At 33.3% G+C, this 22,246-nt stretch overlaps 1 protein-coding gene across 1 annotated transcript in view; it reads right to left on the bottom strand.

Annotated features, from left to right (window-relative positions):
- Nucleotides 1-7,204: 7,204 nt before the first annotated feature.
- The window catches only part of LOC143074162 (carbonic anhydrase 1-like), a 37,694-nt gene continuing 22,652 nt past the window's right edge, over nt 7,205-22,246 (bottom strand). Inside the window, exons 6-9 of the mRNA XM_076249712.1 lie at nt 11,896-11,959; nt 11,108-11,265; nt 8,312-8,335; nt 7,205-7,291 (exon numbers count right to left, since the gene is read on the bottom strand). Coding sequence (XP_076105827.1) covers nt 7,205-7,291; nt 8,312-8,335; nt 11,108-11,265; nt 11,896-11,959 — 333 coding nt within the window. The remainder of the gene's footprint in view (nt 7,292-8,311; nt 8,336-11,107; nt 11,266-11,895; nt 11,960-22,246) is intronic.

The raw sequence follows: 22,246 nt of genomic DNA on the forward strand, positions 1-22,246 counted from the left end.
TTCCATATAAACGGTAAATAATTTTGAATAGTAAGGACTCTAGATTACCGGAAATACAAGGCCCCTACTCTGAATATGTTTACATTCAAATTTGATTGGATCGACGTCATAACATCCGGGATATCGAGTCGATCTCTAGTAACCCTGCCACAACCCAGGGCTCATTGAGTTCTAATGGCGGGAAAGCTATATCCAATCATTGCAGGTGTTATATATGACCATGTCAATCCTATCTACTCTAGATATCCATCCGAACTTGTCCTAAAAGACTCATCAGTGACGCTAGAATCAAAAAATGTTTAAAAGGTCAAATAGAGTACGAAGTTGAAGACCATTGAGAACCAAAAATTCCTGAAAGTTTTGCCAAATACAGCTAAGGTAATCTATTCCTGAGGTAGAAAAGCCTTATTTTTTTCAAATATTCAAAGTTTTGTTAACAGTTAATTTATACATGTAATTATGAAAAATATTAATGATAACTCAATTCAACACAGAAGTGCTGACTACTGGACTGGTGATATCCTCTTAGAAATAAATCTCCACCAGCAGTGGCATCGACCCAGTGGTTGCAAATATAAACACATCGTAGATACCAGGATTAAAATTTTATATTAATGCCAGATGCGCGTTTCGTTTACAAAAGACTTATCTGTGACGCTCGAATAAAAAAATGTTTAAAAGGCCAAATAGAGTACGAAGTTGAAAAGCATTGAGGACCAAAAATTCCTAAAAATTTTGCCAAATACAGATAAGGTTATCTATTTCTGAGGAAGAGAAGGCTTAGTTTTTTCAAATATTCAAAGTTTTGTTAACAGTTAATTTATAATTATGAATAAAGGCAACAGTAGTATGCAGCTGTTCAATATTCATAAATCGATAGAGAAAAAACAAATCCGGTTTACAAACTAAAACTGAGAAAAACGTATCAAATATAAGAGAATTACGACACAACACCGAAATGTAACACACACAGAAACGAACTATTATGTAAACAATGGCCATATGAACATATCAATGATAACTCAAGTCCACACAGAAGTGCTGACAGTGTGTTATTACTGATAGTTATAAATCAATTAAAGTGTAGGTAATGTGTTAATGTTCTGCAAAAAAACGCAAACTTTCGACTGATTTTTAACTAGTATAAGGAGTTTTATGAGTATGTGGGCGTGATTTGAAACAACTAAGATTTACGAGTTCAAGATATTTTATGCATACAACTTAGAAAATAAGGGCGTAGTTTCCTTAACTTAAGTGTTTACTACGGAAAATGTGTACTTAAGTAGCTTTATGAATACGGGCCCTGACATCTAGTTTTTAGGCTAAACTTTTAAGAAAAGTGAGAGGTTTAGCAATATAAAACCAGGTTCAATCCACCATTTTCTACACTTGAAAATGCCTGTACCACGTCAGGAATATGATTTTGCAATTTGATTGGGGACTTTCCGTTTTGAATTTTCCTCGGAGTTCAGTATTTTTGTGATTTTACATTTTACTTTTATAAATTGTTATTTGGATGTACATGTAGAGCTGTCTCACACCACACATTCTTAAATTTGTTGTTTTTAAGAAAGAGTTGTTCAATGTTTATTTAATTGACTGTAACTAGGACTTGATTACTAAGGTTCTAGCAAGCTTAAATTTTCTAAATATGATTTTTTTATCAGCGTTGATTGTTGATTTTAATGAAATAGCTTAGTGCTAATGCCTGAACCCGACTAGCTTCAATGTTTAACCCCGCAACTTTCTATATGTATGTGCCTGTCCTAAGTCAGGGGCCTGTAATTCGGTGGTTGTCGTTTGTTTTTCGGTTTTTTTTTTGTAAATTGATTAGGCTGTTTATTTCTTATTTGAATTGTTTTACATATATGATTTCGGGGCCTATTATAGCTGACTATGCGGTTTGTGCTTTGCTCATTGTCGAAGGCCTTACGGTGATCTTTTGGTGTTAGTTTCTTTGTCATTTTGGTCTTCTCATTTTTATTTATTAATTTCTCTTAGATTTTGGTATTTGGAATGTAAAAATACATTATACCGTATCCCGGTAATTGTGATCGGGACCAGCAATGCGCAGTGGTATGCCTCGACATATTTACACCCGAAAGACCTGGCAAAACATATTTAACAAAAAGATACAATAATATTTTATGCTCAAACTGATGTATCATTTCGAATTCACAATAATTCTGACGTGAGACTTTAAATTAAAACAAATATATATGGATGGTTCGTCATGGAACGCCTTATTAGAGCTTTCCTTCAGTCTGACGAAAGGTACTTACGCTTAACAAATCATACCTAAGACTCGTTTTAGGGATCCTCTGTTTAAACGTAATTAAATAATCGTCATGGAACTTCATTATTTAAAAAATGCAACGCCCAAATAATAAAATGAGGAAAAAAGATGACCTTTAAACTAATCCATATGCTGGTGCTCATTTAATAACTTGTGACTCACTTGTGAATCACCGCCTCTCTCTGTGTATTAATCATTGTCACCTTGTGATGTGTCCATACACCAGAGTTAGCTCTCCTATTGAACCATTAATTTAGCGTATAATTGCGTTTTGGTCTTTTTATGACATATTAGCCACTAGAGGTTAGGTGACTACTGTGTGTCTATCCGAGATTTAGGAGTAAGGCACACCGGAGTACCTCTACTCAAAAGACACATTCCTAACCTACAATTCTAAATCTACATTTTCCAAAACACCGTAGCGTTTCTTTGTTGCTATTAGTGTAAGGGAACGAGCATTTTTTCCCTAAAAAATGCTGATTCCCAATTTGACGAGAGAAAAACGTATTGTGGTCAAGGAGATTACAAACAAAAAATTCTGAATCCAGATTTTCCCTTTACCTTATAGTGTTAAAATTTAGAAAAGAAAGATTTATAGCGTCGAAAAACTAAGAAAAACATTCTGACTCAGACTAGAAAACCCTAACATAATCCCTCCCCCTTTTAAGGTAAATAGTTGCTCCCATAACTTGTTTTTTTCTCTCCTTTTTTAAAGCTATTAAATGCCTGTTTAATAATGTGAACAGTTGTTAATTTCTGTGTCATTTGGTCTCCTGTGGAGAGTTGTCTCATTGGCAATCACACCACATCTTCTTTTTATATTTGTTACTGTTATATTTAACTGGATTTGCAATTAAAGTTATAGTTTCACAGTTGTTGCCTGGGATCACAAGAGTCACATTAAATTTTCCATATTTAACCATGATAACATTAATAGAAGAAAAAAAAATTAATCACAAAATCTATTTTTCCTAGATTTATTTCATATTACTTTTTCAAAACATTGTAGCATCCTTTATGTCTCCCTTATATAATTTACACATCATGCAATTATTATAATTATAATAGGAATGCGGGGCAGGGGCGTAGCCAGAAGAAAACGATGTGCAAGCAACTACTGCCGAGCGGAGCGAGGCGAAAAATTTTTGGGACTCTTTAATGCAGAAAAAAATTTCGGTTTTCGGTCATAGGACGGTTTAAAGAGGAGCTACATGTAGATAGGACTTATAAACAGTTTATGAACGTAAAACTATTAATACTTGAATCTTCTGAATAGAGTAAATCATGGTTAATTTAATACATAAACAACACATTTTTGAATTACAGAATTTACTCAACATTGATCACCAAAATCTGCTCTTCGGGTCTAAGCAGAAACGAACTTCTCTATTACTTTGTCAACATTCACACTGAAATCCCGATCAAAATGCAGTAATGCTAGCGATGATAACCTGACGTTGTTAATTTTCAACAGACTTAATAAACTGATAGATCTGCATGGTAGCACTCGCGAGATGTTATAAACCAGCGTACGTGTTCTCCATCGAGCGACCTCCCGATTGAAATTGTCCGCCAAATACATGCCAGGTCATTTTGTATGTCTCAAACAATGTTGAGAATTATTCGTTGGTTATATGTCCTACAACACGAGGAAGCAGATACGACACAAAGAAGCTTTTTTCTGATAATACCAGACATCCTCTACTCTCCAATTCCATTATCATATGGTCTTCGTGTGTGAACGCAAAATATAATGAGACTTTCCAATGCTCTTTTGGCGTGTTTTCAGGGTGATTGGCTCTGGAAGTCTGTCGAATACATCGCCTCGGCATATTTTCAATAATATCAAATGGTTTCGATAAATCTCGATTGGTACATCGCATCGCAAACAGATAAGCCGTACTCTGTTAAATGTGCTCCGAAACTACACGTCTTAGACTGAGTATAATAAATTCAAATTTGGTAAAAAATACAAGTTACTGTCCGATTTTTACATGATCTCTAATAAAACGTTTAATTTGAAATGCCGTTATTTAATGAAAGTTCATCAATTTAAAAAGTAACAACATATGTGTTTCCTTTAACCATAATTAATTTATAAATTTTTATTTTGGCATTTTTTTTTTGCTTGCCGAATCGATGTGCACGCAACTGCGTGTTAGCGTATATGGAGCTACGCGCCTGCGGGGTATATTCATGCAAGAACCTAGAACCCTAAAAACACAACTGTTGCAGTTAATATCCATAAAAGCGGCCTTTCAGGCTATGACGGCGTCTTTGTGAAGTCCTCCTCCTATTTTGTCGTCTGCCATTGGTCCTGGTTTTAGATACAGGAAAACCAATGGATCTGGTTTTTATAGAGACAGGAAACCCAATAAATCTGGTTTTAGAAACAGGAAACCTATTCGATCTGGCTTTAGATACAGGAAACTGAAAAAAGTCAAATTATATTTTTATATAAAATAATCATGCTGCAATAATTACTTTGCTCTGTTCATTGTTTTAATTGTGTCAACCGAGCTCTAGATATTTGTTTCCTCTGTTTAAATTGTGTCAACCGAGATCTAGATATTTGTCTCCTCTGTTTAAATTGTGCCAACCGAGATCTAGATATTTGTTTCCTCTGTTTAAATTGTGTCAACCGAGATTTAGATATTTGTTTCTTCTGTTTAAATTGTGTCAACCGAGATCTAGATATCTGTTTCCTCTGTTTAAATTGTGTCAACCGAGATCTAGATATTTGTTTCCTCTGTTTAAATTGTGTCAACCGAGATCGACTAGATATTTGTTTCCTGCTGATAATTGTTTTTTCATTGTGTTTCATTGACACTTTCTTTACATTTTGATATTCCATGTATTCATACCTCTTTTTTTTTAATCGGACGGTTTGTTTTCCCCTCTTTTCACCTATGCACTGTTGGGCAAGTACTACCGACTATTATTTGTGAGATAGTAGCCCCATTGAAATAAAACGTGTGTTTGCATTACAAGGTGAAAAATATCTTCCAATTGTGAGAAAGTAGCCCTATTGAAATCAGACTTGTGACTGCCGTACAGAGAGAATGATATCTACTAATTAATAGATAGTAGCCCCATTGAAATCGGTCATTTGTCAGCATCACAAAGCGAAGGATATCTAATAATTATAACATAGTAGTCCCATTGAAAGCAGACAAACATCTGTCTCACAAAGAGAAGGAAATTAGACGTGTCTGCCTCAGAAAGAGTATTTAATAATCGTTAGACAGTAGCCCCAATAAAATCTACGCTTATGTTCAAACTTTGTTTATACAATTAAATAATTTAAATTTGGATGTAACGTGTCTTCTGATTGGCTGACGTTATTTTGTTATTAGCCCATAGACATAATTTAGTCAGGTGACCGTGACGTCATCAACGTTTTTTCATGGTTTTCTACGGTTTAAAATGGAATTTAGAATCAAATTATAAGAAATGTCTGTAATATTTTTTCTGTCTCGTCGAAATAACATAAAAAATGTGGTGTGCACACTGTAAATAACCCGCTACTAGCGTTATTCAGTGTGCACCGCATTTTTTATGTTATTTCTTCATTCCTTAAATACATTACCTGTGGCCTGTTAACAAACGGTCTGTTTGGAGCAGTTACTAGTTGCTGAGATTGTCTTCCGAATGTACCTTGTCTTTGGTATTGATAACCTCTTCGGTCATTGGTATACACATATCTTCCATTTAAAGGCTGGGTTGGTCGAAAGTTATCTGACAGAGGTCGGAACCGACGGAAATGACGATCGCTCAGAAGTCTGAATTGGTTTATCTGTAAAACAATGTGTAATATAATAGTCATAGACGCCTAGAAGTCTGAATTGGTTTGTGTACAATAGTCATGGACGCCTAGAAGTCTGAATTGGTTTATCTGTAAGATAATATGTACAATAGTCATAGACGCATAGAAGTCTGAATTGGTTTATCTGTAAGATAATATGTACAATAGTCATAGACGCCTAGAATTCTGAAGTGGTTTATCTGTAAGATAATATGTACAATAGTCATAGACGCCTAGAGTTCTGAAGTGGTTTATCTGTAAGATAATATGTACAATAGTCATGGACGCCTAGAAGTCTGAATTGGTTTATCTGTAAGATAATATATACAATAGTCATAGACGCCTAGAATTCTGAAGTGGTTTATCTGTAAGATAATATGTAATATAGTCATGGACGCCTAGAAGCCTGAATTGGTTTATCTGTAAGATAATGTGTACAATAGTCATGGACGCCTAGAAGTCTGAATTGGTTTATCTGTAAGATATTATGTACAATAGTCATAGACGCCTAGAATTCTGAAGTGGTTTATCTGTAAGATAATATGTACAATAGTCATAGACGCCTAGAATTCTGAAGTGGTTTATCTGTAAGATAATATGTAATATAGTCATGGACGCCTAGAAGCCTGAATTGGTTTATCTGTAAGATAATGTGTACAATAGTCATAGACGCCTAGAAGTCTGAATTCGTTTATCTGTAAGATAATATGTACAATAGTCATGGACGCCTAGAAGTCTGAATTGGTTTATCTGTAAGATAATGTGTACAATAGTCATAGACGCCTAGAAGCCTGAATTGGTTTATCTGTAAGATAATGTGTACAATAGTCATAGACGCCTAGAAGTCTGAATTGGTTTATCTGTAAGATAATGTGTACAATAGTCATGGACGCCTAGAAGTCTGAATTGGTTTATCTGTAAGATAATATGTACAATAGTCATAGACGCCTAGAAGTCTGAATTGGTTTATCTGTAAGATAATGTGTACAATAGTCATAGATGCCTAGAAGTCTGAATTGGTTTATCTGTAAGATAACATGTACAATAGTCATGGACGCCTAGAAGCCTGAATTGGTTTATCTGTAAGATAATATGTACAATAGTCATGGACGCCTAGAAGTCTGAATTGGTTTATCTGTAAGATAATATGTACAATAGTCATGGACACCTAGAAGTCTGAATTGGTTTATCTGTAAGATAATGTGTACAATAGTCATAGACGCCTAGAAGTCTGAATTGGTTTATCTGTAAGATAATGTGTACAATAGTCATAGACGCCTAGAAGTCTGAATTGGTTTATCTGTAAGATAATATGTACAATAGTCATAGACGCCTAGAATTCTGAAGTGGTTTATCTGTAAGATAATATGTACAATAGTCATAGACGCCTAGAATTCTGAAGTGGTTTATCTGTAAGATAATATGTACAATAGTCATGGACGCCTAGAAGTCTGAATTGGTTTATCTGTAAGATAATATATACAATAGTCATAGACGCCTAGAATTCTGAAGTGGTTTATCTGTAAGATAATATGTAATATAGTCATGGACGCCTAGAAGCCTGAATTGGTTTATCTGTAAGATAATGTGTACAATAGTCATAGACGCCTAGAAGTCTGAATTGGTTTATCTGTAAGATAATATGTACAATAGTCATGGACGCCTAGAAGCCTGATTTGGTTTATCTGTAAGATAATATGTACAATAGTCATAGACGCCTAGAATTCTGAAGTGGTTTATCTGTAAGATAATATGTACAATAGTCATAGACGCCTAGAAGTCTGAATTGGTTTATCTGTAAGATAATATGTACAATAGTCATGGACGCCTAGAAGCCTGAATTGGTTTATCTGTAAGATAATATGTACAATAGTCATGGACGCCTAGAAGTCTGAATTGGTTTATCTGTAAGATAATATATACAATAGTCATAGACGCCTAGAAGTCTGAATTGGTTTATCTGTAAGATAATGTGTACAATAGTCATAGACGCCTAGAAGTCTGAATTGGTTTATCTGTAAGATAATGTGTACAATAGTCATAGACGCCTAGAAGTCTGAATTGGTTTATCTGTAAGATAATATGTACAATAGTCATGGACGCCTAGAAGTCTGAATTGGTTTATCTGTAAGATAATATGTACAATAGTCATGGACGCCTAGAAGTCTGATTTGGTTATCTGTAAGATAATATGTACAATAGTCACGTACGCCTAGAAGTCTGAATTGGTTTATCTATAATACAATTGGTCATTCAATAGTAATAAACATGTTTGAATCAGTTTTTTGCGTAGATTTTTGAATATGTTTATCTATAAACTGCCCAGAAACGACGAAAATGGCGACCCTAGATGTTTGAATTGGGTTATCTACAAAATTCTCAGAAACGACAAAATAGACTTCCAGTAACCAGAGAGGACGGAAAAGAAAATCGGAAAGATGTCTGCATTGGGTTATCTAACATGAAAAAAAAAACCAATAATCATAAACAATCGCATAGATGTATTAATTGGTCTATCAATAAAAAAAATAACTAGATATCATTGATATGGAAGCCATCTCTGTGGGCCCCGCTGTGAATAATGTGCATTAAAAAAATTATATCTTTACCATAGGACATGGTTTGAAAACTGAAATCAAAGTTTTTGACCTTGACCTTTGACCTAGGAAGTTGTAAATAAATTATGACACACCCTTTTGTGTTGGTTTATAAACATGTCAAGTATAAACTTTGAAATGATAACGGTTCTCAAGATATAGAGCGGACACGATCTTTACCATAGCACATGGGGTTGTCAACTGAAACCAAAGTTTTTGACCTTGACCTTTGACCTAGGAAGTTGCACATAAATTATGACACACTCTTTGGTGTTGGTTTATATACATGTCAAGTATAAACTTTGAAATGATAACGGTTCTCAAGATATAGAGCGGACACGATCTTTACCAAAGGACATGGGGTTGTCAACTGAAACCAAAGTTTTTGACCTTGACCTTTGACCTAGGAAGTTGTACATAAATTATGACATACCCTCTGATATTGGTTTATATACATTTCAGGTATAAACTTTAAAATGATAACGGTTCTCAAGATATAGAGCGGACACAATCTTTACCATAGGACATGGGGTTGTCAACTGAAACCAGTTTTTTACCTTGAACTTTGCCCTAGGCAGTCGTTCATAAATTATGACAAACCCTCTGGTGTTGGTTCATATACATGTCAAGTATAAACTTTGAAATCATAACGGTTCTCAAGATATAGAGCGGACACGATCTTCACCACAGGACACAGGGTTGTCAACTGAAACCAAAGTTTTTTTTTATCTTGACCTTTAACCTAGGAAGTTGTACATGACACGCCCTCTGGTGGTGGTTAATAAACATGTAAAATATAAAGTATGAAATCATAATGGTTCTCTAGATATGGAGCGGACACAAAGTTAAAGTGTTACGGACGGACGGACGGACGGACTGATCACTATGGATGGACGGACGGACGGACGGACAGACTGATCACTATGGATGGACGGACGGACGGACGGACGGACGCACAGACTGATCACTATGGATGGACGGACGGACAGACTGATCACTATAGGGCGACCCGCCTAAAGGCGGGGCCCTAATAAGTCACACAAAAGTCATACAGATCTTAGGTGTCTTTTGATTTTTGTCGAGCCTTCGACTTCTGTCGAAAAAGTGAGATATAGCGATCCCATATTTCGTCGTCGGCGGCGGTGTCCACATATATAATAATTCTGTGGTTAAAGTTTTTGAAATTTTAATAACTTTCTTAAACTCCTGGATTTATTAAACCTGGAAAGATGCTTGTTTATGATCATAAGATAGTATCAAGAAGTATATTTTGTAAAAAAGAATAAATTTTCGACGTATTTTACTTATAAATGGATTAAGTTTTTTTTTTTCTGCCAGGTAACATTACATCCACTCTGTGATTAAAGTTTTATGAATTTTAAAAACTTTCTTTAACAGTCCTGGATGTGTACCAAACTTTGGCAGAACCTTGTTTATTATCAAAAGCTAGTATGTAGAAAGAAATTTTGTAATAAAATCCTAGTTATTTTTTCATCGGTTTTGAAAGAAAAAAAGTGCCTATGTTTAGCGTATACAAAATCTAGAGAGATTCATTTCCCGCCAAATTTCCAATGGCTTAATTTATGACGACACACTTGACATCGGATGAGTCGAAGTCGAAGAACCAGACCAAAATATTCAACTTCTCCGAGTTTTGACTCATCTGCGGTCGAGTGTGTCGTCATAAAATACGTTCTGAAGGTCTCTGATGGGGTCGTCTGCTTTACATTAACTAATGATGAATTCATTATAATTGTCACAATCCTTTTATTTGCTGTAGTTATTTTCTAACGATTCATTTAATCTCGGCTTTGGTCATTTAAATTCGTGAAAAACAAAATCGGCGCAAATGCAAAACGCCGGTTTTTATCTCAGGTGAAAAATGTTCAACACACTAACATTCCGCTTGAACGATCAACAAATGTGTTAATAAGTGGTAATCATTAACATGTCATTTCAACTGTTTTAGGTGACGTAAAAAGTACATCTGATTTAATTATTTATCATTAGATATTCATCTTTCGATAATTTTTACTTTCGAACTTCGAGACATCAGGGTCAATTAACATTAATTTTACTTCGACGGGACTATAAAGTTTACTCGACTTAACCGAGTATTCGAATCAACCAAGTTCGACTAATCAGAGATAACTTAACATTGATCAAACGGGATTTTTTCCGGAACCGAGGAATTACTTCGACTCATCCGAGTTTTCGACATAACCGAGTTCGACACAACGAGTTTCGACTGTCTCGAAAACAAGTACACAGACCCTTCATCTAGTTCTGCTTTTTTAGTTTATTTATAATACTATCAATTTATAAAGATCTTATAAAAAGCTTGTTATTTTGAAACCGAGTAGCGAACATCCTTAACCAGGATAGTAAGTATATTATTTCTTAAATCACCTGTCTTTCAGAAATTCGTATGTGTTCTTGAAATATTGTCCAGATTACACTCTCATAACATGGAGGTGTTGTCAATCCACCGTAATATCTATAAAATACATCAGTTGAACGTGGAAACAAGGATCCTAAAGCAAATGCTTGAATATTGACATGGTCGTCTGAAAAAAAGATTAAGTGTTGTTTGCTAAAGTTCAGTAGCAAATAGTGAATTAGAACCAATCATAAAATACAACAGATAAGTAGGTACTGCAGTGAGCATGCGAACCAATAAAAAGATATAATAGATAACTATGTACTGAAAGACAATGAGAACCAATCATACAATACAAAAGATAAGTAGGCACTACAGTTGATAAAGAAGATGACAGAGAAATCTTAAAACTGAGATGATGGATATGGGTAGATATATGTATATGTTTTGTATCAGGTAACCAGAAAATCACACAAACGTTGTAACAAGGGTTTGTCCCGAAGAGGTTGTTATTCTCTAATAATTTAATTTTGGCTGTAAAGCGTCTTCTGATTGGCTGACAGATTTTGTTTATCAGCTTATAGACATAATTTAGTCATGTGACCGTGACGTCATCAACGTTTTTTTCATGATTTGCTCGGCTTCAAATGGAATTCGAACTTCTTAACGGGCGTCCCCTAATAAATCAAGGCACATAATTTATACTATCACCCTTAGTATTAAAATAACTACTCTCAAATGAAGGGGTTACTCTAAAAAAAAAAAGTGGGAATAATGATATTCACATCTACAGGCATATCTCAGTAATCAATGTTACCTTTGTGTCTAACATCGTTTAAATGACCTATTATTTCGTCAAATGCCGGATTATGAGCACCAACCTGAAATAAAGTGTTGCACGGTGTAAGATTAATAGTTTCATGCAATATTCACGCACTTTAATAAACTTTGTAACAACTGAGGGTTCCGTAGATGACCCGGGGCCGCATAAAACATCTTAATTTTTTAAATGTTAAGTCTTCACTTAACTAAGGAATACTTAAACAGGTCGAGAACTCTAGATTTTCTGACGTCAGAATATATTTGCATAGTAATTTCCAAAACACAAGGCCAATATGGCATGAAAAACTGACCAATCGACTCAATGAACTACAATGCATTGTGGGCTACTACGAGTAAACTACTACTTAAAACACGTGGAATTAGTGGGAAAACAGTCAATTAATATATTGTCTGGGACTCTCATTACCAAAGTTTTTATTCTGCAAACAAATTTAATGTAAAATATATAAAGTAATCTTCAATTTGCATGCTCAGATTAAAAAAATATTGTTTATTGGCTTCACGATTCGACTTTCTTTTTCGCCTTGCAAAAGTAGTTGAACCGGTTTTGTGCATTGTTATGAATTGAACCTGCATTAATTTCACGACATGACACAGTGAAATATCCAATGAAGTGACCACTGTCCAGTAAGAAAATCATTTGAGCTCTTTTAAACCTGTATAATGGCATTGCAAAATCATTTCTGCCTAAAAAAAAACACGAAACTTTCATTGAAACACTTCTTTCTGTACTGAATGTGTATTTTTTTTTTTTTATCAGGACCTGAACTAATAGTAAGAACATCATAATATTCAGTATGCTAAAAAGAAGTGTTATGAAAGCGGCAGGGGCGGGTCCAGCCATTTTAAAAAGTGGGGTCCTAACCCTGGTTAAAAGGGGAGGGGGTTCCAACTACATGTCCCCATCCAAATGCACTGATCGTCCAAAAAAGGGGGTTCATCCCCCGGAACCCCCGCCCCCTGGATCCGCCACTGAGCGGGTACGGTATATAGCTCAATACATTTTTTATAGTTTCATCCATCGATAATATCCGTTTGTTGCTAATTTTATCACAAAATATACCTCAGAGTTTTTTTTTATCGTTCGGCTGCTGTCCTGTTGACATATGTAAAATATCTCCAACATTAAAAGTCTCTGGATCATAGTGGGTGCCATATTACCTATTATATTTTTCTTCTAAACGTGCTTTGTATATAGAAATAAGAAGATGAGGTATGAGTGCCAAATGAGACATCTTTCAAACAAAGACATAATTTAGTAAAGTAAGCAGTCATAGGTCCAATGCTGAAAAGTAAGCTATTAATGACCCAAAAATTACTTGTGTAAAACAATCCAAACAAAAAACACAAAAAAAACCCGGCCCAATTAAATATATAAAAGGACAAGAAATCTATCCCATCAAAAAAAAAATATATTGTATAGGAGCCTGTATTTCAGTGGTTGTCGTTTGTTTATGTGTTACATATTTGTTTTTCGTTCATTTTTTTTATATAATTAAGGCCGTTAGTTTTCTCGTTTGAATTGTTTTACATTGTCATATCGGGGACTTTTATAGCTGTTCTTGGATTAATTTGCACTTCTCATAAGTGCAAATTGGAACCACACTTTTTTTTGTCGTAGAATCATCAAATTTGGCAATAATGTACCTCTGGGGATAAATAACACAATACAAAAAAAAATTTGGTGTGGCTCGCCCGGTTCGGCAACTGGAGTGAAAATAGTGACAAAATCCTGTAGGATATTTTTTTCTCCCATAGGATTTTTAAAAATCCTACAGGATTTTGAGAAATCCTATAGGATAAAGTCATAATCCCATAGGATATATTTTATATCCTACAGGATATTTAAATCCGAAGGGATTTAAAATCCCTTAGGAGAATAAAAATATCCTATAGGATATAGTTTCTCCCTTAGGATTAAAAAATCCCTTAGGAAAAATAAAAGCATTTCCTATAGGATATTTTTTATCCTACAGGATATTAGTCTAATAAAATAATCCCATGGGATTAAAAATATCCGATAGGATTAATAAATATCCTAAGGGATTTCATTTCAGAAAAAATATCCTGTGGGATAAAAAAGAATCCTAAGGGTAATAAATAAATCCTAAGGGTAATAAATAAATCCTAAGGGAGATTAAAAATCCTATGGGAGATCAAAGCAACTCATAAGAGAGAAAAAAAATCCTATGGGAGAAAGAAATATCCTATAGGAGAAATAAATATCCTATAGGAGAAACAAATATCCTATGGGAGAATGAAATATCTTATTAGAGAAAAATCTACTTGTGAACAAAACCAAAGAACAGAGAATAGTTTTATATGTTTTTGTAGTAGGTAATGATATTATTTTATTGGAGCAGACCAAATATTCCCAGATATTATTGTTTAAGAATTGTTAATTTTTCTACCAATGACACAAATTACCGATAAGTGTACTTCAAACATGGAGCCTGCATTGAGTTACTGCTACTGGTCCGTTTGTTATTTTATGTTTATTATTGCCATTTGCGTAGTTTCTTCTGTTACCTATTTCTACATCTGACTCTGGCTTCTTTTAAATCGAATTTTCTCTTGTTTAATGCATTGTGGTTGTTTATTCCTCATTTGCTAAAGGAATAGGGGCCGGTTGAGATATCAAAAGTCATGAGTAAACATCCATCGCCTGTCTCAAGGCAGAAACCTTTATCCTTTGGTAATCTCATGTGCTTTTTTTTCAATTTAAGTTCAAAAGTGCATTTTAGTGTTTAGTGTAGCAACCATTTCACTGAACTATTATACATTATTGTTTAGTGACCAAAAGAGGCCCGCCTCTATGTGCGGAATTTTCTTTCTGCATAGAGGACTCATCATTTTGAACTCATCAGGGTTCCTGTACTCAACCGACTTGTTAGGTACTGAGACATGACTGTGACACCATCTGAACAAAAACTGTGAATAAAATCAGAAGCAATTTTAAAACAACACATGGTGTTGGGGCTAAGAATACCACCAGCTTTTCATTGAAAGTAATGACAAGACAGAAACATGCGTCCAACGGGTATATCCAATACACTACAATTACTTAAACAACTTTGAAAATCGTACATAATGTTTTTGATTTTTTTATTTAGTATAGCTTGCTTTCCGTGAAGATATTTTTATTGTGGAGATGCCTGGATAGATTTGCCAGTAACCATACTTCTTCGATTGTGTCCTCAATATGCATGTAGTATTTGCAACTGAACATTTACATTAACTTTCACCAATAAATTCTTCAACAAAATTTGATTATAACTGAAATTTTATGGAACTAAACACTAGATGTAACTAAAGACAGTATTGTTCACCTAGGTCTATGTGCATCTCTGACAACAGACACATCAACACGTTAGGCTAGAATATCATTCGTAACTAAAACTTAAAAAAAAATCATTATTGCTGATAATTTCAGAGATTAAAAGGACAAATCATTTTGCTTTTGTTTTATTTCTCTTCCTATAAATATTTTCGTGTGCAAGGCTTTGATGGGCGCCAACTCTTAAATTAGAATATGGTGAGCTTGTTAAAATGTTTATACATGTATTAAAAAGTTTTATCCAGAAAATGTAATAGAAATGTCGACAATAACAAACTGAGATATTCTATGCTGAAAATAGATTTAAATATAATTAGTGGTATGAGTGCTAATATTACAGTTGATTTGGCAATGGAGAAAAAATGTTCCTATCCATCAAAAATTTTAAAACTTTACACACTCTGTGTTCTCTTTGATTTTTTTTTTTTATAAAAACATATCTCCATTTCCAAGTTGTGGTCCCCTACGCGGAATTTTGTTGAAATTTAAAGACTATAAAAAATTTAATAGGTCAAAGAATAGCCTTCAACATTTGAGGCTTTTTATAGCCAAGGCTGCGTTTAGTTTAAACATATTTTATTTCAAAATTGAATAGGTCAAAGAACAGCCTTCAACACGGATCCTTGAAAATTAGAAAATTTGCAATTAGAGGCCGCAAGAATAGTAACAGGTCTACCAATATTTACAAAACCTGAAACTTTATATTCTGAGGTTGCCTGAGAATCTCTTTTTGAAAGAATAAGGATGTAGTCGTAATTGCGTGTCGATATCTTGTCAATCGTACTGTTGTTTTATCCGACTAACTAACTTTATACGGAAAATTTTTGCATTTTTTTTAAATTACCATGGTCTGTTGTTCTTAAACTGTTAATATTGGAATTAAGTAAAGAGTCAAAGTTGAAATCATGAATAAGTGTTCCGTGAAAATTGTTTTCGAAAATCTAATTTGTTCATAATTCTTTAAAGTAATAAACTTTTTTCAAATAAATTCTGATCTTCCCTCATCTGATCACCAGCATGCCTAAAGGTATTACTTCCAAAGGTATTGTTAGGAGTGTGAGGTGATACGTCCAGGTATTCAAGCGATTTCCTGTCGGACTTGCAAGTTCATGCATCGTTTCACTTCTGCAGGTATTATTCTGTGTACTCGGCCGATAACTTATAACTTTCCATTTGAACTATCAGATGTATAATATACAACTCTGTCTTACTTGTCATAACTAAACTCATACGCTTGTTTATAAATAACATTTCTGGTGTAAAGAATATAATTCATAAAAATATAAATAATACCCAAAAAATAAGATTTGATGAAATTACATTCTATTTAAATATTTTTTCCAAGGTTGACTTTGGGAAAATGTAATATATACTCGATGTCAATAGTGAAGGACAGATTGGAACATAACAGAAATATTGATTTAAAAAAATGTACGCACTTGTCGACGATTCGTTTATACGACTGGGTAGAAAGTTACGGAACTATAGCGCAATTTAAAATATATACATGTATACATTAAACATAAGAAAAAAACATATATTTTGAATAAATTGGGGTAAAAGTTTTGTAAATAGACTAGTCCACGTATACCAACACTATGTAATCATCGAATGTCGATAGACTATTGTATACCAAAAGAAGAAGACGAAGAAGAAGAGAACCAATTTGATTTAGATACAGGTTGATGTTTAACTTGCTTTGGTTCATCGAAGTTGTGGACATAGTAAAATCACAGATTTATATTGACGTTACGCACGGTATTGGTGCCACTTAGCGTTACACGACGTTCCTAATAAAACAACGATTTTGACGTTGTTCCACGGAAAGTTTCAAACGTTGACCTTATATTTTACTCATGTGAAAATGCCGCTTAAAGTACAGAGAATTTCGATGTTGCTTCTTTATATGGTTTTATTTTTTTCAAGCGGGTGCAAATGCAAAATTCCATTGAATTAAAATAATTTTTTTAATATTTGAAAAGAATTGTCTGCAACAGTAACACAAAATAACAATTTGATGTCTTGTAAAATGATTTAAATATATAAAAAAGATGTGGTATGATTGCCAATGAGACCACTTTTCACAAGAGACCAAATTGTCACAAAAATAAACAACTATAGGTCACTGTACGGCCTTCAAAAATGAGCAAAGTCCATACCGCATAGTCTGTTATACAAGGCCCCAAAATGACAATGTAAAACAATTCAGTCGAGAAAACTAACTGCCTAATTCATGTTACAAAATGAACGAAAAAGTCTGTTTTGTATATTTTTTTACTTTTTTTTTTATATTCGAAATGTTTTAAAACTTTCAAATTTGAGGCTCTTATTTTATCAACACTTTAATTCTGGGACTATTATACTAACGTTAATATAATAGTCCCAGAATTTTATTTTTTATTTTTCTTAAACAGTGACTTATATATTGTAGTCAAATAATTAAGAAAATTCAGGTTATCAAGGAATTTTCACATTTTGTACATAAATCAGGCCGTTAGTTTTCTCGTTTGAATTGTTTTTACATTTGTCATTTCGGGGTCTTTTATAGATGACTATAAGGTTAGGGTTTTGCTCATTGTTGATTGCATATAGAAATAAGATTGTTATATATGCCACTGGACGAACACTAATTGTGAATATTTTGATGGGAAACTATTGAGTATCAAAGTTCCAAATTAATTTCGGGATTTATTTTCTTTCTCGGTATTCAATAACAGTAAAAAGAATAAATTGCTTGTCCGCTTAATAGGGGTATTCTTGTTAAACATCGTTAAAAAGATGTGTGTCTAAGGTGAACGCCACAAGAACCCTGTAATACTAGTACGAGAGTATAGCATGTAAACATTCCTTCTTAATGATGTGGTTGTTTTGGAAATCTTTTCATACAACTCATGTCGGCGCTAACATGTCCTTTAGTAGTTATTATACCCCCGCTTTAAAAAAGGGGGGGGGTATACTGTTTTACCTCTGTCTGTCCGTCCGTCCGTCAGTCCGTCCGTCAGTCCGTCAGTCCGTCCGTCAGTCAGTCCGTCCCATGAAACTTTCGTCGCATTTTTCTCAGGAACTACAATACAAGGATTTCTGAAATTTGGTTTCAGGGTTTATCTAAGTCAGCTATACCGTGTGATGCGTTTTCAGATTGATCACTTGACAACTTCCTGTTTACCGAACACTTGTATGATTTTACACATGATAGCCAAGTTGAAAATTTTCGTCACATTTTTCTCAGGAACTACAATACAAGGATTTCTGAAATTTGGTTTCAGGATTTATATAAGTCAGCTATACCGTGTGATGCGTTTTCAGATTCATCACTCGACAACTTCCTGTTTACCGAACACTTGCATATTTTTACACTATTAATATTATCCACTTGCGGCGGGGGTATCATCAGTGAGCAGTAGCTCGCAGTTTCACTTGTTTTTTTCCCAAAAATCCAATTTCACGTTTCCGCATTTTCGTGCATTACTTTTCCGAAATAAGTAGCGGCGTTTTTACGTTTCCGCAAATTGGTATTACTTTTCCAGAAAAAAAGATGACAATTCCGGAAAAAAAAATTACGTTTCCGCAAATAAATATCTTACTTTTTCCGGAAAGAAATTACTATTCCGGAAAAAATTTAATTAAGGTTTACCTGTTGATTGAAATAATAAAAAATAAATATTTATTAAGTTAAAGGTCATCATAACAAAGTCTACAGTAGTACATATACATTCACCGTTTACTAGTTTTGTATTTTGTTCAAGAAGGAAGTCCATCTTTTCCTTTTCATATTTCTGAACGTTTTTTTTTTTAAGTTAGAGTTATCATCTTTATGCAAAATTGAATGATTTCGTATACTAGTAGTATTACGTTTTCTGTGTCTCTTAGATTTTTTAAGAATACATTCTCGCATGCTTAAACATGATAAAGAAAGCACGTCAACTGTTTGACTCGTGAAAATATTTTTCAACTTTTTAAAGCTTCATCTGTGTGATCGAAATTGTCGAAAGATTCTGATGAAAATTTTAATAAAAAGTGATGCAAGTACAAGGGACCAGACGATATGATATAATTGGCACTAAGGAATGAATTATAGAAGTAAACTATTTCAAAATAAATAATTCAATATTATATATTAATAACATCTTTAAGAATTACAAAATTTAATGTTTTATCGACACGTGCCACATTCAATATTGATTGCAATCTGTGTAATCGATTGAAATTCATGATCATTCAACCATGGACCGTTTATCACGCACGTGTGTACAAACAGTTTGACTATGAATATGTTTTTTCGGCGACCGTTTTTTCGTCATGTGTTTAGTATTTTAATTGGTTTATAAAACAAATTATGGATTTTGAATTGCATTTAGAGAACAAGAAGGTAGCTGTATATAATCATGTGATTTGAATTGTATTTAGAAAACAAGAAGGAAGCTGTAATAAATAGAATCTTGTTTTATTTTCAAATTTTATCTTTCTATTGTTTCTTTTAAAAAATGTGCCCAACTTAATCCTTCTGTTGACGAATACACCTTTGACTTCTTCAGCAGATCATATCAATAGGTCAATCGAAAAAAAAAATATTCCATTTATCATAAAAAGCTTCACAAGTTCCAAGAAATGGTTTGACACGAAATAAATATATGTATCTGCTTTTAAGCTATTCTATAAAATATATATATTATAACGTTACTTAAAACTGCGAAAAAAAACCTGAACCATTTGTCGACAAAAATCGGACGAACGAAATTGTAAAAAATATACATTATCTTTAATTTTTTTTTAGTATATTTATTCTAGTTTATTAATCAAAGGTTGATCACCAGCAGTATGTGTGCCTTACTAGTTTATAATGTCGTGGACTGTGATGTATGCTGCCACCTTCGAGACGTATTTGCTAACGGTTCATTAAAAAAGAGGGTCAGGATGGGGTCGATGAATAGAGAATAATGGGTTAAAAGTGCCGAATAAAGGAAAATAAATAATGACTACAGAAACATAGAGAAAAAAATAAGGAATAGAGAATGACGAAGTGCTTATATATAAAGAACACAGAAAAAGACTGAACAATTATAGAATTAAGGACCCCCGTACAGGTCCTCATAACATTGACACATCTTATTTTCACACCTAGCAGTTTCTTGGTATATACACATAGTGGTCAGCGTACATCTGCAATGTTCAATTAGGTAAATTTTAATCTAGTAATTGAGATTAAATATAAAAGATGAATATAATGATTATTTCATTATAGTGTCGCACATTGGTCTTACAGTTAAAACAAAGATCGATAGCCAGCCTTCATAAAATTACGAGACACTATTTACAATAAAATTAATTAAAATATATACAATTATGAATTAGTTACCACAAGGATTTGTATAGTTACACACACATCTTTATCAATGAAATCAATGATTTGTTTAGTAAATCTTTGATGAAATTAAAATAATATCCACATTTGATATAAGCAGAGACATATAATACATATGTATTATATGCCTCTGATATAAGTAACAAAATAAACGAATAAAATCTTTATTAAAATGCTAATATTCTGATGATAGATATTATAATAAAATTGTCAATTGAAATTATCTTTGCAAAAGAAAATAAAGGGATATAAACTTGGGATTTTATTTGAAACACATCACAGTAACCTTTATGTAAGAAACAAATATGCACAAAGAAAGACAAAAATAATACTGAAGATATATTGTTTGTAAATCATAATTTCATAAAAACTTTTTTCTTCTAATAAAAAAACTATTTATTGTACGAGCTAAAAACTTTTGTATGTATTTACAGTTCATATGAGCAATACATCTTTTCTCTGTGTTCATTCTGTCAAAGTTAATATGTTCACGTGATGTTTGAAAAAGTTCATATCGGAAGTCTGTATATAAAGGACAGACCATTAAAACATGTATTTCGTTTTCCACACAGTTCGAACTACAAAATTTACAAAGTCTATCATTGAATGGTATCTGCGGTATGGAATACTGTTCCGTCTTAACGGCTAGCGAAGTTATGATTTCGCAGATAAAAATATGAAGATGTTAAATAAAAATATTTAAACCTTTCTCACAGACTTTTTTCCAACGTGTACACTTGGATTACATTTTTGTGACTTTCGTCCTACTTATAAAAACATGTGCGACTTTTCCCTCAGCATACATGTAAATCATGGGATTCGTAGAAATACTGCAAAGGACCTCCTTAGTGCACTAAGAACAAAAATGTACACTCAGGACCTGATGGAAAGATACTATCACAACGGATATGGCATCTAGAAAAAGACTTTGTAAAAAATCATAAAATCAAATTTTATAATTATGTCATTTTTAATTAGAAAGTTATCTAATATTTTCTCGACACGTGCTTCAATCAGTTGATTGCCACCTTTAGTGTAATCAGTAGAAATTCATGTTCGCTCAACCCTGTCCCGTTTATAATCCGCTTGTATATACCGATTTTAACATGTATATGGTATTTCAAATTGTTCTCTTGATTTTTTTTCGTTTGTTTGTTTCTGCCGTGTTTATTCTGTCTGGTAATTTTTTTACTTCTAAGGTAATAGCGTCTTCTCAAATATTTTCAGTTTTTGGAAATGTTTATCCATTTTTTTTTAATTTCAAAAATACAAATAATTGTAAACACTTCACGGAAAGGTGAGGTTTAATACTTGGTTGCTTAACGTCCAGTGGCCTATACTTCATTTATTTTTCTGATGTCAGAAACCATGCCTCACCGCAAGGTTTTTAAAAGGATAGAACACAGGCAAATGCAAAAAGATTCTAATGACTATCTTTGCTGCCTAGGTCTCTATATAATGATTTATGTTTTATGGGATACTAAACTCCTGTTCTACAAAAACAAATATATTCAGTTTAAGTGAGGTTTTAGTCTGATCTAAGTTCTGATGTGATTTACTGAGAATGTTTCACTTTTTTATAAGAGGCAGTACCAAACATGTTTATCTTTAACATGTGGTCAGGTT

The sequence above is a fragment of the Mytilus galloprovincialis genome, chromosome 5, assembly GCF_965363235.1.
Source record: "Mytilus galloprovincialis chromosome 5, xbMytGall1.hap1.1, whole genome shotgun sequence".
Classification (NCBI taxonomy): Eukaryota; Metazoa; Mollusca; class Bivalvia; order Mytilida; family Mytilidae; genus Mytilus; species Mytilus galloprovincialis.